General features: G+C 42.4%; 1 protein-coding gene across 1 annotated transcript in view; it reads left to right on the top strand.

Annotated features, from left to right (window-relative positions):
* Positions 1 to 19,119, top strand: part of Dner (delta/notch like EGF repeat containing) — a 272,217-nt gene extending 253,098 nt beyond the window's left edge. Inside the window, exons 11-13 of the mRNA XM_051190607.1 lie at positions 3,200 to 3,331; positions 12,792 to 13,038; positions 18,844 to 19,119. Coding sequence (XP_051046564.1) covers positions 3,200 to 3,331; positions 12,792 to 13,038; positions 18,844 to 18,955 — 491 coding nt within the window. The 3' untranslated portion in view covers positions 18,956 to 19,119. The remainder of the gene's footprint in view (positions 1 to 3,199; positions 3,332 to 12,791; positions 13,039 to 18,843) is intronic.
* Positions 19,120 to 20,340: the final 1,221 nt, after the last annotated feature.

The raw sequence follows: 20,340 nt of genomic DNA, 5'->3' as shown, positions 1-20,340 counted from the left end.
TAGCAAACAGTAGATTGAGGGCCAGAGCAGCTTAGTCAAATGCTTGCCATGCAAGTGCCTGAGTTTGGATCTTCAGCACCCATGTGAAAAGTGGGGCACAGGGAAGGGGAGGGTAGAGAAAGTGGAGTCCCATGGCTTACTAACTACCTAGCCAGTCTAGCTAGTTAGTGAGCTCTGGGTTTGGTGAGAGACCTTGTCTCAAAAAATAAAATGGAGGCTAGAGAAATGGCTGAGCAAATAAGAGCCCTGGCTGTTTTTCCAGAGGACCTGAGTTTGTTGTCCAGTGTCCACATGGTGACTCACAACCATCTATGACTTCAGTTCCAGGGGACCCGACACCTTTTCCTGGACTCTTCTGGCACCAGGCATGCATGTGGTATGCAGACATAAAACACTTGTACACATTAAAAAAAATAGAGCATGATAGAGAAAGACACCTAGCTTCACCTCTGGCTTCCACATACATGTAAACCTACGTACATCTACGTGCACATGCATGGACATGAGAGTGCAGAGAGAGAAACAGGGAGGAAGAAGGAGAGGGAGAGAAAACAATAGATTGAAAGGAAATTGTAAAGGTTTCATGTTCAGGGCCTAATTGGTAGCCTAAGTCAAGGAGAAGTATTGTTTTGCATTTCTTCATAAGTGCTATTCAAGAATAGTAGTCACTTAAGAGCATTGCATTTTTTTCTAATTTAGGTGAAAGATAATAATAAACAAATCAACTAGAAAGACAACTGTCTCAGGCCCACGAAATCTCAGACACATTAAGTTGACAATTAATAAATAGACATAACTGGCACTAAGAACCCTTCTAGTAAAATAAGACAAAATGCATGTTGACTGGAAACTATGCCAGCGTGTTGAAATGCATGGAAAGAATGCCTGGGTGGGACCTTGCTTTTAATCTCAACCCTTGGGAAGATGAAACTTGAGGCCTGCCATGAATTTAAGGTCACATGGTACACAGAGGGTGTGGCATTGACCTTGGGCTTGCTGGAGTAGAGTGGGGCTTAGGGCTTGCCAGACTGTGGCTGTGGAGATTGGGAAGAGCCAGGCTGTTGCTATCACTGTTGCTGTTTAGATCATGGGCATCTCATTTCAGAATTTTCCATGTTTAGCTTCCCAGCTGAAGCAAGCTATTGTTTAGAAAATTATCTCCATTAAGGCTGGCTTCCTGAATGGGTGGAAAGTGGCACTGATGTATTTTTCTGTCAGAGTTTTGAATTTTGTCCGCAGCCTTTCTCAGGTGCTGTGTTTTTTAACTAGTCTACCATGTGATGCCATCAGTAATGGTGTAGTCAGTCAGTGCCCTTCTCTCAGAGCGATCACCCCACCGATACACAGTGACTACATTTTAAACAGGTTAAAACAGGTTAGCACGAGGCAATCAATTTGGTGTCCTTTCTATTGCTATAAATTACTGCATTTATTGCAAGAAACAAATTTACCGGACGTGACTGGATTACAGTCGTTTCAGGATGACCCAGAGACAGTGAGTGTTTTGTTCGGCAGGTTTGGGTTGCAATAGTCAGATGCCAGGTATGCAGAGTGTGAAACAGAACAGACATGAGAATTTTCCCTGTGAGATTCTTCCTCTGAAGTGATCTGTGAGTAGCATATGGCAGTTCTATAAATGTGAAGTAAACCAACAGCAGATAGAAAGGCAATTTAATGCTAAATAAGCCCAAAAGTAATTACTTGACTACCCTGAAATATTGTCTCCTGAAGATGGGAACAAAATATTTGGTTTTGTTCTTTGTTGACTGTGATGATGAGAGTAGTTTTGTTGCCCCCCCCCACTTCCTCTTCATTTATGTAAGCAAATGAGGGCTTACTTTAAAAAAAGTTCTCTTTTCCATTTAAGAGAGATTGCCTTGTTGTGAAGTGTCCTCTTCAGCTTTGATGAGAGGCCCTTAGGTTTTAAGGAGTGTATCCATCTTGTATCCATTCAATGTTGTGGCTGTAAAATTGTCCAAGGGTGTCCTTTGTTCATGAAACTTTTGCCAGCAAGATACTTCTTACAGGGGTTGTTTTGATCACAGTGATGCTGGCTTGTGGGCTTGTTTGGCATGCTACTGCAGGTTCTGTAGGCAGGTCAGAAAGCCTGGGATGCTGGGTCTTAGCAGGCAGGATTTGGACATCTTCCTTGTGCTGGAAGAACAGACTGGAGTGGATGTGAGCATCCTTTGGATCACCATTTTCCAGGAAGGAGTGTGTCAGCTTTGGGCTAATCTCGTGTTTGTGACTGTCACCCTGATTGGGCCTGTGATGCTCCCCCTGAGATTTACAGTCCCTTCCCTGCCAAATCTAAGCATATAGCAGGATTAAGAAAGGAGAATCAGTTTTCACAAACAGCTTGAGCTGGGTATACAGCTGTGTCTACTAAAGAGCCAATGTCCGAACCAGCAAACTCAAATACTTGGCTACAAAATAATCGCAAACTGTGAATGTTTACTTCCTGGAACTTCAGAAAATGGCATAAGATCCAGCTACTGACTCCTAAGTAGAGTGGACTTTAACAACATTGGGAACCTAAGTTTGCCTTTCAGGTCAACCTCCAAAGGGTTATTCAGATGCGAGAATAACTTTACTTCATGGGTTCAAATAGAGAGTCTTCTTAGCAATGCCTTTTCTCTATTCAGTTTTACTTAAAAGTGAAAAATTCCTTGTCTGGAATTTTCCAAGGGTTCCTTACTTTGTGCAAATAGTAGGCTGGGCTATGTGATCATTAGCCTGAGTTTTCGCTTTCTTTCTTTCTTTTTCTTTCTTTCTTTCTTTTTTTCTTCCTTCCTTCCTTCCTTCCTTCTTTCTCCCTTCCTTCCTTCCTTTTTTAATTTATTCATTCTTTATTTGACATGCTTTGGTGTTTCATCCACATATATGTCTGTGTAAGTCCAAGATCCCTTGGAACTGGAGTTAGAGATAGTTGTGAGCTGCCATGTGGGTGCTGGGAATTTAACCTAGGTCCCCTGAAAGAATAGCCAGTTCTCTTAACCACAGACCCATCTCTCCAGTCCTTCATTCCTTCCTTTCTTCCTTCCTTTCTTCCTTCTTTTCTTCCTTCCTTTTCTCCCACCCTCCCTCCCTCCCTACCTTCCTCCCTCTGTCTTTCTCTCTCTCCTTCCTTTCCTTTATCAAGGAACTCATAGGTGATATGGGTGCAGCTAATCACTGTTACTTTTCTTTATCTTCCTAGGTGAAGAATGTGACATTGACATCAATGAATGTGACAGTAACCCTTGTCATCATGCTGGAACCTGCTTGGACCAGCCCAATGGTTACACCTGCCACTGCCCTCATGGCTGGGTGGGAGCAAACTGTGAAATCCGTAAGTATTTCATCTGTGGGCTACTTAGTTTGTGTTTTTCCTTCAGCAAGAAGAGGATGCTAACAATGACCAGAAAACCCTTATACCAATGACAGTGAGGTCCTGTGGCTCAGAGGGACCATTTCAGTCATCCCCATCTCTAGAGTCCAATTAGTACTTTTGTCTCTTGTTTTCCACCATGCCTGTTCCTTGAGATTGCATCCAGCCTTTCCACTGGCGATGAGCATCTTCAGATGTCATCCAAAGTTCACTGTTACTCAGTCAGCCAAAAAGTGTGCTTCACAGACAAGTGTTAGAATGCCATAAAAAAAATAAATAAAAATGCAGCCTCTGCTTTGGAAAGTCTAAAAAGCCACACAGGATTCGAATTCACGCTGCCTTTGTGTTTTTCAAGTATCTTTGAATATAGCAGGGTCCTTCAATTGCTTGAAGAAGAAAAGTCGAGTAAGGATGAACATGGATAGATGTGAAAAGCACTGGGCTGTGAGTGAACAACGTGACATTGGAAATGTCAGGATCAGGGTCTGAGGTACTAGAACAGTGTAGCACCCTGATGGAGGTGACAATGACGGGCATGGGATTTTGTTTTTATCTGTTTTGAAAGCTGACAAATATGTACCATTGAAAGGCATTTTTCATATTTACTCAGGGTGGTAAGGTTGCATCTTATCCAACCAGGCTGGCTCTGGGAGTGCTACCCCCCAATCCCACATGATTCTCTGCATTGGAGTGGTATGCAAAGTGCTTCTTCCTGAACCCTCTCACCGCTGCTGTCCTCTGAAGGACAAGAGTAACTGGGCTTGGAGGGATGGCTCAGCCAGTGATTTCTGGAAAAGTATGCAGACCTGAGTTTAGAGCCTTATCACCTACACAGGAAGCCATGTGTAGTGGCATATATTTATAACCCTAATGCTTTGAAGGCAGACACATGAAGATCCCTCGGGTTTGCTGGCCAGTTAACAGCCAAATCCATGACCCACAAGTCCCAAATAGAGACCCTGTCTCAAAAACAAACAAGCGAACAACAAAACCAAACCAAAGTGGGTGGCTCTGGAGGAACAATACCTGAGCTGTCCTGGTCAAGGTATGGTCCCTCTCGTCTTTGACATCAGTGTCTCAGTTCTAGTCTGTTCTACGAGGTGGTCTGACAAGGTGTCAAACCTGTATCTTTTCTTGATAGCCAAATTCCTCAAGGTGGTCTGACAAGGTGTCAAACCTATATCTTTTCTTGATAGCCAAATTCCTCTTCTGACCACAGCAGGGCTTGGGTATCCCCTTCATCCAGAGAGAGATTCCCAGGAAAATTACAATTCCTTGGGGTCCACTGTTGTAATAGTATGATAGCCAAAAGGAGAGATACAAGTATCTCACTTTAGAGTACTTTCTTTCATACCAGAATGGTTACAATTTGTTTTTAGACCTTCATCATGAGGGATTTGATGAGAAAATTCCTGAAATATGCCCATACTTGAGGCAATTATTATAAAAAGAATAAAGCAAAGAGCCAATAGGAGAAGATAGTGTCTGGTAGCCATGCATAAGAGCCACCTCACCAGAGCATCTTGGCTTTAGTAACTCTTGAAAGGGTTGGCATATGTGACTCCATTTTTATTTTTTATTTTTTTGCTAGAAGAGATGGTCTCACTATGAAATCCAGACTGACCTTAGACTTACAGTCTTCTTGCTTTAGCCTCTCTTGAGGTACTGACTAAGCATGACCTTATTTCCATTCTGATAACTTCCTCCATTATCTCTGACCAATCTTCTGTGAAGATATTACTGATTAGGAGGTACACTTGAACATGAGAAGATGAGTCTGTTTGTGATCATTCCCTAAATTTGTAAGAGGGCTGAAGTTTTTATTTTTGTCCATGATGTAGATGCATGATTTTACCAAGCCAAAGGTTCTAAATTTTATTTCAAGAGTAAAAGCGGTACTAATATGTAAGGAACCTTTGTGTAGTTCTTCTGTGGATTGATTCTAACTGTTACTGCCTCCTTTGTGTGTTAAGCATAGTTATGCCCATTTTGTATTACACAAATCTTCTAAGATGCAAATTCAAGAGACCACTGTCTCCTGAATTGATAAAGTTAGTATGTTCCCATCTAGAATTGGGATTGGTGTTAACCCTTCCTAGGCTGATGTTCATGTACTCTTTACTGGGTGTAGCAATCTGGATAGACATTTATCACTTTTAGGGCTTGAAGTATATTTTTCATGATTCCCTGGTTTTGAGGGTTGCTGATGAGAGATCTGAGGTTATTCGGACATTTTTGCATTTGTAGGGTTGTTTTCTCTTATAGCTTTTAATAGTGTTTCTTTGGGTTGTATTTTTGACATCTTGACTGTAATCTGATGTGGAGATATTCTTCTTTGGTCATGTCCACTTGGGGTTCTAGATGCCTCTTGTGTTTGAATGTCTTATTCTTTTCAAATTTTCTGCTATAATTTTGTTGGCTACATTTGCTATGCTTTTCATGTTAATCTCAACTCCTTCAGCAAATGGATTCTTAGGTTTGGTCTCTTGACCATATCCTAGAGTTTTTAGATCTTGTGGTCATGTTCTTTTAATTTATTTACTTTTTGTTATAGATGTTTGATTGTAGTATTTCATTAACTTTGCCCTCCACCCCTTAAGAGTTTCTTTTCCTGATTGGTTGTGACTATTGGTCATGCATTCCATTGTGTTTTTAAGAATTTTTTGTTTCCAACATTTCCTTTTGTTTATTTTTATTTTTTCAGGATCTTAATTTACTTGCTGAGACTTTCTTCTGTGTTGCCGACTTTTTCTTCCATATTGTTGATATTCTCGTTCATTTTCCTGGCTTTTCCTCCCATTCTACCTCCATGCTGCTGACTTTCCTCTCCAGTGGACTGGATTCATCTGTTTGTGTTCTTTCACAGATCACTCATCATTCTTACCAGAACTATTTTGAAATCTTTACTTGGTACTTTAGCCACTTAAGTGAGTTCAGTGGCGTTAGAGTTAGGAACATTTGGGAAAATCATGTTGCCTTGTTTTCTTGTGTTTCTCCCACTTTTTTGTGTTGTTGTTGTAATCTGTACATTTGTTGGTTTGGATATCTCTTCTGGGTTTGGGAGGCGTGTTGTCTTTTTATTGAACAGCCTACTCTAGAAGGCTCAATTCCTCAGTACAACTAGGTGGAAAGAGAACAAACTGTTTTTAGAAACTACATAACACTATACAAAATACAGAAATAAACTTAAAATCAATTATGGCATATCAATATATCACCAATTATTATAAAGCTGAAAATGGCAAAACCACTGCATTGCATGTTATGAAACTAAATTTTTTTGCAATAAATAAGTGTGAAATAGTAAATGAATGAGATAAGGAAGGAGCAGAGAAAGGAGAAGAAACCGGGGAGAGAAGCAAGGTTTGATAATCAGGAGAAAGAAGGGAGGTGGGTGGAGAAAGATGTAGAGAGGAGTAAGAGAAATTAATTTAAAGAAAAGGAATATAAAAAGTGACTTCTCATTAATGACAAAGTTCAGAAGGAAAATTAGGAAGCTATAAGGGAAATAAAATAATTAAAAGATGATAGTATTAAAAGTAATAGAATACTGTTAAATGTAGGAAGAAATGAAAAAGAGGAAACACAGAGAACAAGATAGAAATAGAAGAAAAGAAAGATGTTTCCCTTGAATGGAAAAATTTGCAGTCAAATGCTCTTTATAGACAGAATTAGATAAAGATATGGAGGAGAAAAGCAAGTAAAAGCACAAAACCTCTTTAAAATACCACAAAGTGAGACTCATCTAAATGCACACACAGTAAGACGGTGGGGGCTGGAGACATGGCTGAGCTGTAAAGAGAACTAGCTGCTATTTCAGAGGTGGTTTGGTTCTCAGCTCTTATATGCCAGCTCACAACAGTCTATAACTCCAGTTCCTGGCAACCTGAACCCTATTCCGGCTTCCAGGAATCCTGTATGCACACTTGCACACATGTACACATGCACGCAAAACACCTTTACTGTAGGTAGACTTTTCTTTACCACCCACAAGTTCCCAAATAACCAAGATGGAGACTCAATATTAGTTATAAATGCTTGGCTTGTAGCTCAGGCTTATTACTAACTAGCTCTTACAACTTAAGCCATTTCTATTAATCCATGTGCTGTCAAGTGGCTTGTGGCTTTACCTGTCCTATATCTTGCTCCCTCTTCATCTCTTGGTGACTCTTCTGATTCCTCCCTTTTTCTTTCCAGAGTTCTCCCCAGTCTGGTTCTCACCTGATCTTATCCTGTGCAGCTATTGGCCAATCAGCTTATTTATTAAACCAATCACAGTGTAATTTACACAATGTCCAGAAGGATTATTCCACAGCACTACATCCAGCCATGTCCAGGACTGTAAAAATAAGGAAACCCTCATGAATTGCCTCAAGATCTTGGGGAGGGCGCCCTAGGGAGGTACCTCCCTCTTCACTGTGCTTGTCCAGGCCTCAGTCTCTTCATGCTGACCTCCTTTGATCTTTTTTCCTGCTCTTCTGCGACAGGCCTGGCCGTATTCTGCTCCTTTGCCTGGGGTAGTCTTCCCTCTTCTCTTCTTCATTCCTCATTTGTGTCCAGTGTCTCCATTGTACAGGCTCTCTTGACATTTAAATGAGCACCCTGTCCCTTCCCCTGTTTCTGTACACTCTCCCCCATTCTGCCTTGCCATGCCTATACTTTCACTATTTGGCAACAGTTTGCTGATGCTTGTATCTGTCAAAAGGCCCGAGCCTCCAAGAGTTTACATCTCCCCTGACTTTCTTCAGGCTTCATCACAATGAGCACTCAAGTCCTAGTTCTGTGAATGGGTTTTTAGGAAGGAGGAGAATGTTCCACTATGTCTCAGTCACTGTTCTGTTGCTGTGAAGAGACACCATGACCTCAGCAACTCTTGTAAAGGAAAGCATCTAGTTGGTGCTCACTTAAACAGTTTCAGAAGTTCAGTCCATTATCATCATGGCGGGAAGCATGGTGGCACACAGGCAGACGTGGTGCTGGAGAAAGCAGAGATTTCTTCATCCAGATCCGTGGGAAGCAGGAAGAGAGAGTGACTCTAGGCCTGGCTTGGGCTTCTGAGACCTCCAAGCCCACCCTCAGTGACACACTTCCTCTAACAGGCCATGCCTCCTAATCTTTTCAAATAGTGCCACTCTTCTCTGGTGGTCTAGTGGTTAGAATTCGGTGCTCTCTCTCTCTCTCTCTCTTCCTCTCTCTCAAATAGTGCCACTCCCTGTGAGCCTGTGGGGGCCATTTTCATTCGAATCAGCACACTTTCCCATCTACAGTGACTGCTAACTTTTCTCAGGCTCATTGATGCTTTTTTTGACGGTTCACCTTCAGCTGTGGAAAACATGACATTACTTGAAATCTTTCCTTGTGGTTGTAGGCAGCAGATGACCTTAAGAATTGTTTAATGACATCATCACAAATACACTCCTTTCTAGTCTCTTTTTAAATCACATGGATGAGTAAATTAACCAGCGTAGCTATGTTCACTAAGATAAATTACAAAATAGATATGGGCAATTTATTTTAGAATAAATTATGCAAATAAGGTGAAGTCTAATTTGATAGATTTGATTTTGTCATCAGCTTGCCTGTTTCACCTTGAACAGCTTCTCTACCCAGCTCCCAGCAGTTCTAAAATGTTCAATGTAAACACCCTTTGAAAAACACAGAACTTCAGACAAATTTAAACGAAAGATGCAGATGATTCTTGAAACTTACAAGTGGGGCATTTATGAAATTTTCCCCAAACAGCTCTTGAGTGAGCATTCCTGGTTGAACACCTGCTGGGGCCCATGAGATAATCCCATTCTGCATGTTCAGGTTTAAGATTTCGTCTCCAGGCTGGGCTGTAGCCAGCACAGTAAATGATTCATGCAATGGGACTCAGGGGATGTGGAAAATCGATGCCTTATGAAGATGGAGCCTGCATGGGAGATGGCATTTGCAGCCACCTGGCGAGGGTACATTCAATGCCTCTCAGGCTGGGTGTTAGATTATGCCGATCCAGGCTGGCTACTAAACCAATTAGTTTGCAAAGCAGCCACCTTTACTCCTGTCAAGAACATTTCAGATGACAGTAAAGATGGATATAGCTTTAAAGATGAAGGCAGGGGATAAAGAAAAACAGCTTTTTTTTTTTTTTTTTTTTTTTTTTTTTGAGAAATTGTGATAGATTTTTCTTTACTGTCTAAACACCTCGAATGCAAATACTGAGATGTGGTGGAAATGGAGGGACATGCAACTGTGGGCAACTCATCACACACAGGATGATGCTGTACCGATCATGGGATGAGGCTCAATGTTTTCTTTCACAGTGGTTCTCATGTGAGTGTGAACTTGTGTGTCATAGTCAATATGATGTGCGTGTTCTTTACACACAGAACAGTCGTAAAGCTCAAAAGCTCACTGAGAACTCCTGTGAGGGCTAGAGAGAAGGCTCCTCGGATAAAGGTACCTGCTGAGTGTTATACTCAGGATTTACATGGTAGAAAGAGAACAATACCGTGGTGGAAGTTGTCCTTTGCCGCTACTTGTGCTATGACATGCATGCTAGCGTGCGCATGCGCGCGCGCACACACACACACACACACACACACACAATTTTAAAAAATTCTGATCCTCTGTGGCCATCAGATCTGAGCACTCCACGGGGTGGAGTCGAAACCACTTTGGCCACCCTCGTGTTGTTGCTAAGTGGATGATAAAACATGTTCTGTTGAGCTTTGGACTCCAGCCTGCTGCTGAAATTTTAAGGGAATGGATGCTATAATACTTGGAAATCAAGTGAACCACACTTACTTTTTCAGCCAGAAAACAGAGGCGTCTCTCCAAGCAGGCAGTAGCTGTTGCCAAGAGAAAGGGCTGCTGACTTGGTGAGCGAGCCTCAGTTCTGGTTTCATAAAACACCTTCTGCCGTCTGTGCAGACTATATCTTTGCAGTGTTCCATTGCTCTCCTTGTCTCTGTGTATTGACTCCGCTGAGGAGTGTGTACCCTGAGGGTACAGTAGCTTTCTGAGCTCCCTCTGCTCCTTAGCCACTGGGCAGGCAGTCTTGGATGTAAATGTCAAACCAGATGTCACAGCCTCCACAAGATTTTCAGGGATAGAAGATCTGATGGCAGGTTAAGAAGACTCTTCATTTATCCCATCTCTTTGGGATTTCTAGAAGCTTCAAGGCCAAGAGCAGGGCCCACTTTTCTGTTAGACCTCTAGGAAAATGGGCCCATAGGCCTAGCCCCTGCCTGTTGGTTTGTGTGTGCACCTTCAAAATGTCCTTTTCATGGTCAAGAATAGTTGATTCTCAGAGGGCATGATCACTGATCATTGAAGATGTAGCTGAGTGTGTGATAGTATTCTCCCATAACTAGGTTAGTGAAAAGTGCCTTGACATGTGTTCCTATCCACACCCTTCTCTGGATCCTTTATCTAGACACCAGGGAAAGACTTACCATGGCAGCGATGACCCTGCAGGGTAATGGGGGTAATAGGAAAACCTATTTGCACTTTCCTTTTGCATCCTGTTCATAATGGCCAGACATTTCCATTTGTATGCAGGTTTGCAAAGAGGACATCATCCGACATTACCAACCAATGCCAACCAGAGGTGACATCCAGTCCTTCCAATTTGTCCCTGTCGACAGAGGCTGATGGAAGGTCAGGGGCAGCTAATGTTTTAAAATCCTCAGCCCAAAGCATCCGCCTCACAGGAGAGTGTACTCTCCTTTGTCCTTCTTTCCTTCCAGCATTTCGGCTGTCCCTATGGAAGAACCACTCCCAAGTGCCTTTTCTCATTTGCTTTTTCACAGTTTTCTAGTTTATCCTCACGACAGAAGTTGATGCTTCCCTGTTGCACAGGAAGGGACAGAGGCTCAGGGATGTGGATCACATATTGGAGCTGGGATTAAAGTGAGGCTGTTGTGATCAGAAAGCCTGTGCTCTTCCAACAGCTGTGTGGAGTTTCTCTAATGGGTGTTTACATCAACAACTTACTGTTCGTCTCTCACTTATAAAAAGAATAGATCATTATTTCTAAAGAGGATTGAAAAGCATACCAATGACCCTAAAATCATTTATAGCCTTGTATTCTATCGGCAGTCACTGTTGATGCCCACTGGACGTGCAAACCTCAGCTTCTACCTTGCTTCTCCTAAAGGGATGTCCGCTTCCCAGGCTGCTTCTTTTGTGGGGGTGAGATGGGGGAAATGATATATGTTCTGGCAGTTATGATTAAAGGAGATGTTTCTAAAGATCTTTGTCCACTAGGGAAGCAGTGAAAACTTGCTGGTGTTATGACCCTACTTTGAGCTTTTCAGTGTCCCAGTGACTATTTTAAACTCACTGTGTTTGCTGAATTATTTGTACCATATGAGTATGTCTCATTTGACAGATTTCCTTTATTTGGTTGTACTGTTTAATGAATATCCTTCTTTCTGCCTCACTAAGAGTTGACTATTTGGATAGTTTTCTTTCTTCTGACCCTTGTAAATTGTTTTGGGGCTGGGGATGATGAGAGGACACAAGAGTGGGAGACCTTATCTTTCTCTGCAAAATGTTATTTATTTTTGAAAACACGTGAAAGAAATATTAAGCTAAATGATAAACTATTACTATTTATTGGCTCTGAGAGGTAACTACATGGGGCCTGACCTTATTTTCTGAGCTGTTTGTAAATATGTGATGGTTGATAATTTAACACTTAAATATTATGACCCAAGGATGAATATTCTTACACACAGAGCTTTACTCATTTACAGGGCTAATTCCTCAGCAGGGAGTCTAAAGTGGCCGTATCGGGGGTGAAGTTCTACCTTTAAGTTCACTGGAAGGGTCAAGTATTTTGCAGCCTTCATTTCTGTGTTCTTGTCAATTGTGGTTTCCACCATTTTGAAATAATATTTTCAAAACGTAGAAGAATTGTGTTTCAAAAATGACTAGGGAATTAACTACTTTTCTGGCTATGAAGAGAAGCAACATCTGGAAGGAAGGCTTTACTTTGGCTCTCAGTCAGAGGAGAGACAGTCCATCACAGTGGGGGCAGGGGAAGCACAGGTAGTCAGGAAACAGAGTGTGAACAGGAAGTGGGGCTGTGGTAAAAAACCTCAAGCCCCACCCCCCACAGTGACTCCAGACTTCTAGTAAGGCTCTGTCTCTTAAAGGTTCCACATCCTTCCCGAACGCATTCGTCAACTGGGAACCAAGTGTTCTAACACATGGTGCTTTGGTGACATTTCACATCCAAACCAAAATGAATGTATTCTTGGTTTTTCTTTGTAATTTGTCAGCGACCCTTAATGTTAAAGATATTAAATTTTGATTTGGATTATTCACAGAAAATAATCTTTCCTAGTTTCGATGACCCATATGTGGAGTTAGTGCTGTAGCACGCTGACTGTGACAATTTATCCTGTGCCATTGCTGTCTCTGCCCTCAGACCTGCAGTGGAAGTCTGGGCACATGGCCGAGAGCCTCACCAACATGCCCCGGCACTCACTCTACATCATCATCGGAGCCCTCTGTGTGGCCTTTGTGCTCATGCTCATCATCCTGATTGTGGGCATCTGTCGCATCAGCCGCATTGAGTACCAGGGCTCCTCCCGGCCAGCCTATGAGGAATTCTACAACTGCCGCAGCATTGACAGTGAGTTCAGCAATGCCATCGCGTCCATCCGGCATGCCAGGTAAGCTCTGGGGGTCTGCAGTAAGGGAGACATCATACCTGGGATCCCAGTTATGCTATCATTAGGACTGTACAGCCACAAGGGAGGGTCTTAAAAAAAAAAAACACAGACTGAAGACAGAGCTCTAGCCCATTTCATGAGCAGCCCTTTAAACCTGTGGCTAGCTTTGTTTACTCTGAATGTATTCATTCATTTAATTTGTGCTGATGTGCAACTGTATACATATGATTTTTCATTACGGTGCATTGAACATTTTTTAAAAATATGTCTCTGTGTGTGCATGCGTATGTATGGATGTCTATACATGTCACTTCTGTGTGTGTGTATGTGTGTGTGTGTGTGTGTGTGTGCATGTAGGCCTGAGAGTAACCTGCATCATCTTCAGATGCTGTTTAGTTCCTTTGGAACAGACAGGGTGTCTCAAGTTAGAGGCCTGGTGCTCACCAATTTGGTCTGGATTGGCCAGCCAGATGCTCTAGGAATCTTGTTGTCTCTGCCTCCCTGGTGACTACAGGCCCATGCCGCCATGCCTAGCATTTTTATGTGGGTTCTAGGATTGAATTTAAGTCATCTGTTGTCAAGGTAAGTGTTTTACTGAGAGATCCCCTTAGCCTAATTTCTATCTTGCTTTTAAAGCAGTCACAATGAATATAGATTATCCTCTTGGATTTCAGGGCCTACAGAAGTCATGATGAGTCACTGTCACCTGATGCTTAGAGTTTGTGTTTTGGAATTCAGAGCTGTTTCCTGGAGGAAAGTCAGGAGTTGGTGTACGAGAGGGAGAGCAGAAGCATAGTGTGATTGGAAGTGTATTTACCCCATTTCCTGACTGCATTCCATCCAATCACTCAACCTTCCACAAGTGCAGTTCCCTCCACTCACCTCCTTAAAGAACATGGCAATTGTGTTGATGGAATGATCTGAAACATGCAATTCAGAAAGTCACTGTACCAAGTTTTAAAATAAAGATACATTTTAGGTTTTACGTGTGTGTGTGTGTGTGTGCGCGCGCGCGCGCGCCCGCGCGCCCGCGCACGTGTGTTCACATGTGTATGTGCATGTGTGAGTTTGTGTGTCTGTGTACATGTGCATGTGTGAAGATATACATAGAGCCCAGGACAGGGTATTGTATTCCCAGGGGGCTGGAATTATAGGTGGTTTTGAGCTGCCTGGAGCCAAACTCTAGTTCTTTATGAAAGCAGCAAGAGCTCTTAACCATGGAGACATCTCTCCAGCTCCCTGGGGTTGGAATGGAGAGGGCAGCTGTGGAAACTGTTGGCAGTATTTTCTTTATTAGGATAGTGTGTCAGTAAAGACACAAACAGGCCCCAAATCTGTAGAGTGGCAGCAGGAGACAGGAGGTTCAGAGTCTTCCTCCCCCAAAGGGAAGTTCCCCAATCCTGGTTTCACACTTTATAGTGACTTTGTTGCAGTAGAAACAGGAATAGAGCCTGTTTCCAGGGAGAGGAGCCAGAGATGTGAATTTGGATGACTTGGAGCATCTGCCTCAATGCCTCACTGGGAGCCACACCCTGGGCTTCTGGCTGTGCAGGAGAGGAACTAGTAGACTCATGACCCACCCACATGGCTGTGTACCTGGATGCTTCCTCTCAGGGTCAGCTCCAGCAACCCAGCTCCCAGGAAGCCCAGGGTCAGTCCACACAAGCCCCACTTTTTATGTAAACCTCTCCTTTCAGTCCTGCCTCTCCAACGGGTCCTGATACATAGCAAATGTCACTAAAATCTGAGGTCTGACATGCATAGATGATCTCAGTTTGTGTTGGCATAGGATGTTTTGTCTTGTGTGAGTCCCCAAGTACTATGGTCCTAGCCAACAGCACTAGTTCCAGTATCCTAAATCACTGGGCTGGAGGCAAAGGATGCAAAGAAGAGTGGAGAACTGACAAGTTTCCTTGGTGCTAAAGTCTCCTCTCTTGTACTCCCAGAAGGAGTTAGCTCAGAGGAGGAAGAAGAGTATAAATCTCATTATACTTGGATGTTTGGGGACCCAGACATGAGAGTTATCTATCTCAGAGGATCTGTGGCTAAGAGCCTTTGTGACCCCTCACTCCCTACGTGGCAGAATATGGCACATTGGGTCCAGACCATTTGAGAGGAATGCTGTGGGGTATGATGCTTCTACAGCTCTCTGGGAAGATAACTGAATACTCAGGCAGGAAAGAAGAGACTCGATAGCAATCACAAACCTGATTCCTATTCGTTGCTCATCTTTATCAAAATTCACAGTGCATAATCTTAGCCAGTGAGCTCCAGAGTCCTGTAGTAGTTACAGAGGAAACAGTCCACAGGAAGGGCACACCTTCCCAAGGATCTGGAATTCAGGGTTATTTCTTGCCCGAAGGACTCTGTAGCTACAACCTGATCTGCAGCCTGCTATAAAGAGCTCTGGCAAATTGGCCTTCTTTGCTCTCTATTCCTGGAAACTCTTGGAAGAGCATGGCCAAACTCAGTCCTTTTGATGTTCCCTTCTCTCTAGTTTCCAAACATGGCCTGAGGCAAATGCCCATTTCACAGGCTGTTTCCTGGCTGCTAGCCCTGAAGTGATACTGAGTTAGAATGACCATGGCCCAGTGGCCACAAGACACATTCCAAGTGAGTGGGTCACCTGAGACTTCAGGAGGGATCAAGAAACATCAGGCACCTCTGGTGTCAGCTATCAGCTGGGTTGAGAAGGCATTTCCTTTCCTCTGTCCCAGAAGCCACCTGTCCCACAGGTGCTTTGCTCAGATAGTAGAGCGATTGTCACTATCAGCAGGGGCAGATCCATGGCTCGCCATGTCTAGACAGCGAGGTCACATGTTGGTGCCTGGGTCTATCACCTAGAAGTATTTACCCACAGAAAACAAGAAAGGAAATACCAAACTTTCAGATTCAGGCCTTGCTTATGATCAGAATCACCTGACATTATTTGTGGTGGTATTTTAGCACTTTCAGGGACTCTGAGCTAGGAGAATGTGGGGTGTGTTTTTTTTTTTTCTGCCTTATTTATGACTTGCTGAACCATCTTTTGCTCCTTCAGAGAACGAGTTAGACATTCAGGACTGGTTTCCAAGTATGTTTAAGATTCTGGTGTGATGTTGATAGTATTTATACTGAGACAAACTAGGGTGGCCCACCCACCTGTAGATCCTTGGCCATATATGGCTCAGGATGGCTATAAATGGAGTTCAATACAAAATTGTAAATTTACTTAAAACATTATATAAATACATGGAAAGATAGTGTGTGTGTATATGTATATATGTATATATACATATTATCCTTTTCGTTGGCTTATTTTGGTAAATTGTATGGTTCTTGAGTGTGAGCTTGTAGATGAAAATGTAGTAGGGACAAATGAAAAAGTTACTCCCTGGAGAGCCTCTGGAGTGGCCAGTATACAGGGACACATTGGGAGCACAAGGCCAGTTCTGTGGACAAAGGAGATATGGACGGCAGTTAGACTTCCAACATGACTGCTCCTTGGCATTCATGCACCACCTTGAGGAAAACGAGTGCCCACTAGTTAGGGACTTGAAATACCGGGATGGCAGCTCCCAGTCTGTGGCTCCATTCTTCTTGTCTTAGGTGTGTGAGAGTCTGACCTCATCCAGCTTTTGTCACCAGCATGACCCTTTCTGACCCATGTGGCTGGTTTCCTTGTCATTGTGCCACCCAGCCAAGCAAGTGAGTCTGAACACAAGGCAAGGTGCCCTGTTTACACATCCTCTTTGCACATGTGCAAGTGAGTGGGCCTAGCCTTTGGCTGTCACGCACAGAGGAGCTGCAACACTCTTCCTCGAACTTTCCTTATCAGTCTTCAGCACCACGGTGACACGTAAAGTTCTTAGTCATTTGCATCACTGCTTCTTAAAACATGGCACAGAGACATCTAATTTTCCAGGCTTTAAGAAGACAGAATCTTTTTCCAACAGAAACCATATAACAAGTGGCTTTAAAAGGATGCATTGAGCTTGTTCAGTTGTTTGCATGCTTCTCATATGGCCACACAATCGATTAATTTAGTTAGCTAAATGCATATGATTCATTCTCACATCAAAGTTTCCACTGAAAATATCCCAGAGCCACCAGGCTAGGGCAAAGGAAGCCCTCAAGTTGTTGGTTTTTTCCTTCGAAATCATCATTGTTATAAATGCATCTAGCTATCTTATGAAAAATAATTTGTCAACATTTTCTATCCTTGAGAAGTTCCCTGTGTTTTCACTTGGGAAAAGCATAGAATTTAGCAATCATTAGGGTATGGCATGGGCCTCACTCAGGCAGATTAACAGGCTATGTGCTGAGGTCCGACCTCACATCAATGCCAACACATTTTAGTAAGAAGGATTACTATGAGTTTGAGGCCAGCCTGGGCTGTATAGCAAATTCCAGCCCAGCCTAGGCTACAGAGTGAGACCTTGTCTCAAACCCGTCTTCCAGCATCCCCTGCCCCCCCAAAAACAAATATTATTTGAAGAGTGTTCTTTCCCATTCATCACTTGCTCCCTCTTTTTATCTTTGTATGTGTGAAAACAGACATTCAGAAGTTAGTAAAGAGAGTGAGAAGAGGATGGGGGAGGGGTTGATTTCCTGGGGACCCTTCTTAACCTTTTCAACATTTAAGGTGGCTGTCCTTTTTTTCTGTTTTTCTTTTTCTTTTTCTTTTTTTTTTTTTAATCTCTTTTTAATGAGCCCTATTGGAAGTAAAACAAGTTATTTTTTTTTAAAGCCATATGTAAGAAGAAGAAATGATGGTAGGATCCCATGGAAGACTTTAAACTATTTCACTCCAGAGGCTTTGGGGAAAGTGAAGTCTCAGCTGGGAAGAGACCACCCAGAAGTTGATCTGGCCATGTTTTAATAATTACTCTCTGAAGACTAGTTTGGCAGAAAGTATTGCTTGGAGTTTTGACTCCTCTGGCTTTTGGGCATCACTCCTGCTGCCAAGGTCACAATGTCAATACGCATAGGTCTGTTGGGACACTAGCTTGGTACTCAGAAAAAAAGAATACTCCCGGGGGCGGAGGGAACTGGAGGGTAGGATTTGATGGTGAGCCCTGGCAGCATTTGTGGACATTTGTTGTTGGTCATTTCTTTCTGCTGTGATTTTGTGTTGGGATTTCAGATGACCTCAGAGTCTTTCCAGCATTTTCCCTCCAAACCTCCAGGGGAGAAGCTGTCTGAGTGCTACTTGGGGACCACTGCCTGCCATTGTGCATGCCAGTCATGAGAATGGATGTAACACACAACTGTCTCTCCAGTTATTTATAGGTCTTGAAGAAAAGGAGAAATGCATATACATTTTCTTAAGTCTGGTGTGGGGTTGTCCTGCCTGACTCGCTAACATTTAAACTGGGTGCTATAACATTTATCCACGTTGCCTCCTGAACTAAAGACTAATGTTTATTCCTCTTCAGTGTTAATATCAGGATGCCTCAAGTTTTTATACATGCTAAAGAATACACTTTAGAGTTAGATTCTTGAATGTTATTTTTTGATGTGATGTATTTATGCTTGTGTGAGTGTATGTATGCTGCATGTAGGTATAGGAGTATATATGTGTGTATTATATGTATGTTATGCCTGTAATGTGTGTGTGTGTGTGTGTGTGTGTGTGTGTTGTATGTAGGTATGTATATGTGAATGTGTGTAGGCCGGGAGTCCATGAACAACTACTTTCTTGGTTGTTCTGCCTACTAAGTTTTGAGTCATGGTTTCTCACTGAATCATTCTTACCACTTACCTTTAGTAGAACCCAGGGTTCAATACTCATGTAACCAGGGTCTGCTCTGTCTGTGATTCTAGGTTTGGGAAGAAATCTCGGCCTGCGATGTACGACGTGACTCCCATTGCCTATGAGGATTACAGCCCTGATGACAAGCCCTTGGTCACACTGATTAAAACAAAAGATTTGTAATCTTTTTTTTTTTTTGGGTTATTTTTCAAAAAAGATGAGATACTAAGATCATTTAAATATTTTTAAGAAAATTAAAAAGCTTAAGAAATTTAAAAACGTTAGCTGCTCATGAGTTTTCAGTAGACTACCAAGGAAATACGTTTCTGCAGCTTTTAGTTTAAAAAGTATTTTAAAACAAACCAGAACTTGTGAAATCCATAGACCATGTTTTAATGTACGTTCAGCTCTCAACACTGTCTACTTCGACATGTATGGGCTCTTTTGACAGTAGACCCTACCATGAAACCCAGATGGACTTCTGTGGTTGTGACAGAGTTAAATCTTACATAGGAGGAGTTTCTTTTGACGTGTGAGTGCCGGCTTTCTGAGTAGAGTTAGGAAAATAAGTAGCGTATGATGCATAATTCAGTATAATCGTTACTTAATACGATGTGAAGTCTGAGATGTTTGTTTTGTGAAAAAGAAAACTAGTTACATTTATTATTCCTAACCCGAATGAAATTAGCCTCCGCCTTATTCTGTGCATGGGTAAGTAACTTATTTTCTGCACTGTTCTGTTGGACTCTGAGGAAAACTTTCGAGTTTGTTAGTCATTTTTGTAACAATCCTTGAACTTGACCTTGTAAACACAAACAAGGGAAGGGTCTAGGGAGGCGAACACTGATCAGTTTCAACCTATATATATTTTCTCCTTTTAAAAGTCAAGTGTTTTTCTTCTTAATTATGAGTGGATTAAATTACGTTGCAGGTGTTTCTTGCTAAGAAGTAGTGACACGTAAGAGGTACTGGTCCCTTCTGTAGTGTTTCTCATAGTGCACCTTTATTTATACCCAAGACATTTTTGTGGCTGTATTTGATTGATCTGTGCTTCTTATGATTCTTGCTGATTTCAAAGAATATTGAATAAACGTTAGCAGGTCAAGGATCTACTCGTCTCATTCTTTAAATTAACCTGAAATGTTTCAAATATGATACTGGCTGTCAGCCCATGCAACTGTTTATGACATTTAAAAAGCCCAAGGGACGGCTTGTAAGTGGTTTGAATATATCTCTAAGAGATTCATGTGTTGAAGGCATGATCTTCAAGAATTGGGACCTTTAAGAGGGTGAGGCCGGGGAGAAGTCTTTAAGATTGGGAGTTGCCTTTAAAAAGGACTAAGGTAATTGTCATGAAAACCCATTACAAGACAGTTCAGATCCTGAGTGTCTTTCTGGTTTCCCTTATGACACCACGACTCCCACTGTCAAGATAGCATTCACCATGAGTCCCATTATGGAGGGCAACCTGATCTTGAATTTAAGCCTCCATTTAGAGCTAAATTGGCCCCTCTTTCTTTATAAAACTAGCTCATATCAGATAACTGTTTCAGGACTAACATAGCATC

Source organism: Phodopus roborovskii, unplaced genomic scaffold, assembly GCF_943737965.1.
Source record: "Phodopus roborovskii unplaced genomic scaffold, PHOROB, whole genome shotgun sequence".
NCBI lineage: Eukaryota > Metazoa > Chordata > Mammalia > Rodentia > Cricetidae > Phodopus > Phodopus roborovskii.
Note: the sequence above shows the minus strand (reverse complement) of the source record. Positions and strands in the feature narration are given on the sequence as shown.